Source organism: Symphodus melops (assembly GCF_947650265.1).
Source record: "Symphodus melops genome assembly, chromosome: 2".
Classification (NCBI taxonomy): domain Eukaryota; kingdom Metazoa; phylum Chordata; class Actinopteri; order Labriformes; family Labridae; genus Symphodus; species Symphodus melops.
The window spans coordinates 30,915,964-30,922,091 of record NC_136692.1 but is presented as its reverse complement, the minus strand read 5'-3'; the positions used below and the strand labels follow the sequence as shown (position 1 = coordinate 30,922,091).

Here is a 6,128-nt window from a genome sequence, read left to right as displayed (position 1 = left end):
AAGCTCAGAAACATCAGTACAGTTGAAATATTCCTCTCTGCCTCTCTATAACATGATCATGTATGATACCATATCGTAAAAACATTAAAGTCAATTCATCATGGTGACACACATGATGTTCAATAAAATAAAAACCATGTTCGGACAAAAATGAAGCTTGACATGCCAGAAATTCACCAGGAGGTCATTTTTAAAGCAAATGTAAAAAAGGGCTTGAAAAGTCTTGCCAGTCCAAGAGGCCTAATTCCACCCTATTCAAGGCTTAGGTGGTCCAGAAGTCCAATAAAAACACCAAATGTATATTTAAACCAAGCTTGATGTAAACTTACTGATAGATAAAGATGGGGAGCTGTCTCCAAAGCTTGAATTATTTCAACTATTTTCGGTGGTTTTTGAATTTCCTGTAACCTCTCCACTATTTCCTAAGCTATTTTCAAGGACACAGAAGATCTGACAGGTTTCTTTTACAGCATTGACCAGTCCTTGCAGGTTTGAAATCATAAGCCTGAAGGCCCTGACACACCAAGCAGACGATAAAGACAGGAGACCCCGTTGACATGTGGACCCACCACCCACAGAGGAGACCGTAGGGGTCGGGTGCAGTGTGGATCGGGTGGCAGTCTGTGGCGGAGGCCTCAGCAACCCAATCCCTGGACACAGCTTCTTGCTGTTGGGACATAGAATGTCTCCTTGTGCGGGATGTCGAGAGGTACCGGCTAGATATAGTAAGGCTCACCTCCATGCATGGCTTGGGCTCTGGATCCCAGCTCCTCTACAAGCTTGGGATTTAAGCCGAAAGGCGAAGCTCAGGATTTACCAGTCAGTCTTCGTCTTTGTTCCAACCCTCATCTTATTCCAAGCCAGCAGTATCACCCCCAAAATACAAGGAAGTCATTGACTAGCCATGAAAATTCACTGAAAGAAGGTGCCCACCTCTCTCGCTCACTTCCTGGATACTCATCCTCCCCTCACCCAGCTCCTGGCCCTGCAGGAGAAGGATGAACAAGGTATGCGGCCAGCTCTAAGCTTGACTCAGGAAAGAGGTCGTCCCCTGCCTCACATACTCTCATGAGCTGCACCATTGAAACAACTAGACAATTCAAATGATTAGGCATGGGACACAAGCTGACGTCTGATCAGCCTGTAGCTGGCCACCTTTGATGAGGGTGTCTAGTGTTAAAAGGCAGAAACACCCTGTGACTCAAAGGTATACTACTGATGATGTGTCCTGTGGTTCATGGTTCTTAGGAGTCCCTGACCCGTTCCTTTTGAGTCCCTGACTCTTTCCGATGGGTCCCTGACCCGTTCCTTTTGAGTCCCTGACTCTTTCCTATGGGTCCCTGACCCGTTCCTTTTGAGTCCCTGACTCTTTCCTATGGGTCCCTGACCCGTTCCTTATGAGTCCCTGACTCTTTCCTATGGGTCCCTGACCCGTTCCTTATGAGTCCCTGACTCTTTCCTATGGGTCCCTTGTCATGGAATTTCTGTTATTCCTCAGTTAATGTTTCATGTTAATTCACTGTTGCTGATGTCAGTCAGAGCTCAGCTTTATCTAGACACCAAGGACAGCGGAGAGAGTCGTCGGTTCTTCCTGATATCTGCAGGGAGATTTGTTGTTCACTCCAGGGTTCTTGACGTCATAGATTAATCTACAACTATGACTATTATCTACAATCTATAAATGGGACAATGTGGCATGACCCTGATAATGGTGAAGTCTTTTGAATATATGCAGAGTCTTTGGAAGTGTCTGGCAGTTATGTTTGAGCATGACACTGAACCACAAGTGTGATGTTGAATCATGTCTCCTGCAGTATTCATCTGTAAACTTCCATCAACGTGAGCCATCTGAGTCTAAGGAGTCTTATTGTGTGGAGTCAACTCTTGATAATTTCCTCGACAATCTGACCCATTCCTTATGGGTCCCTGACTCTTTCCTATGGGTCCCTGATCCGTTCCTTTTGAGTCCCAGACCCTCTCTTATGGGTCCAAGTCCATGACCTATTCTGCATATTTATTAGAATGGTTGTTTCTTATCCCGACTATTTATAGTCCAGGTAAGTATTGGTTTGTGTGCATGTAAAGCAATTTGGTCAGCCGAAGCTGTTATAAATCTGCTAAATAAACTTAAAGTGACTTCACTTTTGCTTGGATTCCCAAGTGTTACATCTTTCCACTTCTGAGATACAGCTCTCATTCACAACATCAAGGCAAACCTCATTGTGTATTACCACCCATTGGCACAATGGACAGTTTTCCATCTTCTTATGAGCTTTGGGTCATGACAGAAAGAGCGAAATCCCGGATACAAGCCACTGAAATGAGCCTCCTCCGTAGCTCCTCACCCATAGAGAAAGGTTGAGGAGCTCGCTCACCAGCTTGGAGTTGGAGTCAGCTGAGGTGGCTCGAGGTGAATCTGGTTGGAATGCCCACTGGACGCCTCACTAGGAGGCCTCGGGGTAAATCTAGGACACGCTGGAGAGACTATGTCTCTCGGCAGGACTTGGAACGCCTCGAGGTCCCACCGGGGCTTGAGGAAGTGTCTGGGGTGAGCGAAGTCTGGGCCTCTCTGCTTAGACGGCTGAACTCGTGACCCGGCCCTGGATAGGCGGTAGGAAATGGATGGATAGATAGATGCTCTGTTAACTGTCCCAAAGATGAGTGCAGCTAAAACGTGCACGACAGTCTGACACAATATGATCCGATAAAAACACGCTGAAGGAAAGAAATGACCAAATGTCCCCAACCAGTGTTAGAGTGGACCATATTGTAAATCATACAAACAGTGTTAGTCTGGACAGTAAAGTTAATTATATAAATAGTGTACTGTGTGGACCGTTGGTGTGAGGGAAGGAGGCATACAGAAGAGCGTAGGAGAGCAAACCAGTGTCCAATGACATGTAGCTGTGTTAAAGTTAGTTTACTTTAAGCTGTACAGTTCAGTGAAAAGTTTTCCATTAGTTGCATTAAACTTTTATGTTGCATCATGTACCAGTGGAATTAGACTGTGGGAGAAAGGAGGGGCTAATCAAGGGAGAGGTGAGGAAGAGGAGGAGAGATCAGAAGAAAGGACGACACTGACTACAGCTGCCCATTGGCCGAGAGCTGACAGGATGAAGAGGATGACGAGGGAGTTGCCATCAGAGATAAGTGAGCTGTGATCATTCTGGCACTCAGAGAGCTGACTGAGCTCAGCAGGTTCAGGTCACCACCTCCCCTCAGTGCTGGATGATGGACGACCAGCAGGGAGCCGAGCTCTGCTACCCTCAGCTCCTCAACTTGTCTTGCAGGGTTATTATGCGCCCTCGCTCTGAGGCCGTCCTCCTGTATGCTTTGCTGTCGTCTATCGCTGTTCTCACTGTTGTTCTTAACCTGCTTGTCATCATCTCCATCTCTCACTTCAGACAGCTTCACACCCCCACCAACCTGCTCCTGCTCTCCCTGGCCATCTCAGACCTCCTCATCGGGCTGCTGGTGATCCCGATGGAAATGGTGCGGTCCATAGAAACCTGCTGGCTGCTGGGAGATCTCATGTGTGCTTTTTCTTACATTATAGCCTTCATTCTTATCTCAGCCTCTGTGGGAAACATGGTGCTCATATCAATCGATCGCTATGTAGCTATTTGTTATCCTCTGCAGTATTCTAACCAAATCACTCGCAGCAGAGTGGGGCTGTGTGTGTGTCTGTGCTGGGCCTGCTCAATCCTTTACAATGGGCTGATCTTAAAGGAACATCTGAGGCAGCCTGACAGATATAACTCTTGCTTTGGGGAGTGTGTGGTGGTGATTGACTATGTGTCAGGAACACTGGATCTTGTGTTCACCTTTATTGGCCCCTGTATGGTCATCATTGTTCTGTACATGAGAGTGTTTATCGTAGCAGTGTCTCAGGCTCGTGCCATGCAGACTCATATTACAGATGCTGCAGTGGGCAAGGGTCGAATCACTGCAAAGAAATCAGAGAGAAAGGCAGCCAGGACTCTGGGCATAGTCATACTGGTGTTTTTGATAACTTTCTTTCCATATTATTACCCCTCTCTTTCAGGACAAGACACATCAACCAGTGTATGGTCGTGGGTCATTGTGTCTTGGCTGCTCTTCTTTAACTCTTGTATGAACCCTGTCATATACGCTTTGTTCTATCCGTGGTTTAGAAAAGCGATCAGGTTCATCGTCTCACTAAAGATCCTGGAGCAGTCCTCGTCTCTGGTTAATATACTTTAAAGATATGATGTATATAACCTGTTCAGTCTGAGCATAACAAAACTCAAACATCTGTCAGCTATGCAAAGTGATCAGTGCACATGCAGAATGTTTTATGTCATATGTTTGATGTCACTAAAACAAAGAGAAAGACGGCTGGCACACTGCAGAGCTCCAGAAATGTTTCCACCACGGTGTCAGAAAAGCAGGTTCTGCTCAGAACGTCACCCAGGTGAAATATGTTTCAGGAAGATTGGAGCCCTGCAGAGTGTCTCTTTGTTTCAGTGACTTTTTTTGCTCCTCTCTGCAGCTGTCCTTTATGTTTGGATGTGTGATTTCTGGGTTGTTGTCAATATGTTTGATATCACACTGTGCATTTGTGCCTTTCTTTATTCCCTCTTCCCTCTTCTCTCTCTAAGCAGTGTGATGATTTAAAGATTAGCGACTCAGTGTGAAGTGAAGCGCTTCAACATATTGTACAAATGAAATTCTCAATTATTGAAAGTAATTTTATCAGCAATAATGTGAATATAAATGTTGTTTCCCTCGTTCTAAATGTGATAATGTTCCCTGTTTCTTCTCTCACATTACAGAAAACTCAATGTTCCAGTTAAAGACACGATAAATAAAGATGATTCTTTGTAACCTGAAAGTTGATTCTTTTGTGTTTTTTATCATCAATATCAAACTGTTATAAGGTTTTACAACATAAGGATCAAGAGTGTCATGAAATCACAGCCGTCAGAAAAGGCCGATCAGTCGACACACCCACCTAATGCCACAAAAAGTTTCTGAAATAAATTATTTTTATAACACGTTATACAAATTTATACACAGCATGCTTTACATGAAAAAAGTAAAGACAATAAAAACTATCATTACAAAATAAAGAAATAGATTGAAACATATGAAATCCAAAACAAACGTATAAAACAAACGTATACGTATAAAAGGACCCTGAACCATCACATGCAACACACACACACACACACACACACACACACACACACCTGACTTAAAGGGTTTTATCAGTCTGCACTAACCACGTGTGGACTTGTCTTTCTAGTCATTTCAAAAATACAATAAAGTAATACCACATTTACTTATGCTGTGTTTAACCACAATATTACTTCAAATGTTATTCGTTTTTAAACAAGTTGCCAAGAGGGAACTTGCAGGATTAAGAGATCTCAGAGGGGACTCCTACATATTGTTTTAAACAGTGAATTAAAATAAAATAAAATTATATTTATCATCCACACACACAGAGGTGGCAGAGAGGAACTTAAAGTCTCTGCAGACCTCGGGTCAGCGGGCCGTTTGTTCATCACAGCAATCTAATGCAGCAGGTTGTTTGATGCATTTGTGAATCTTTAACATGAAGAGACTCAACCTTTTAGATTTTCTCTGATCATGTTTTTTTTTGTGACTTTAGCGGTTATTGACAATCAACAGAGACTCCAGTGTTGTTTGTGATTTGAGCTCTGATTAACCCGTACATGTACTCACATTTACTGATGCACTGACTGTTTGGCACTTTTTTTAATTCTGTTGTATGGGTTACAATGAGAAAAAAGAATTATTCTATTTTACATACTGCTCATACTCAGAACCTCACATTATGGCCCATCATAAAAAGTGTCAAATCTTGGACTACGTATCTACCGTAAATTCCGTACTATTGAGCGCACCTGGATATAAGCCGCACCGGCTAAAAATAAGTAAATAAATGTATTTGTACATATATAAGCCGCACTTGATTATAAGCCGCAGGTGTCCACGCTATAACAAGAGCTATTTACACAGACGTAGGCTACCGGTAACATCCGCAAATACTGTAGCGTCCGTACGGACGTTAAAGGACGACGAGAGCGTTCAAATAATAACTTTTAATAACCCGATCACTGTCGGCCGTGACCACGCCG

General features: G+C 43.7%; 1 protein-coding gene across 1 annotated transcript; it reads left to right on the top strand.

Moving 5' to 3' along the window:
- Positions 1–2,843: 2,843 nt before the first annotated feature.
- Positions 2,844–4,277, top strand: LOC306820317 (trace amine-associated receptor 13c-like). Its single transcript, XM_079338137.1, has one exon. It carries the CDS (start codon positions 3,229–3,231, stop codon positions 4,222–4,224), a length of 996 nt encoding a protein of 331 aa, XP_079194263.1. The 5' UTR covers positions 2,844–3,228; the 3' UTR covers positions 4,225–4,277.
- Positions 4,278–6,128: the final 1,851 nt, after the last annotated feature.

Bases quoted from the DNA above. Each gene is read 5' to 3' on its own strand.
- LOC306820317 (XM_079338137.1), top strand. From the start codon at position 3,229: ATGATGGACGACCAGCAGGGAGCCGAGCTCTGCTACCCTCAGCTCCTC.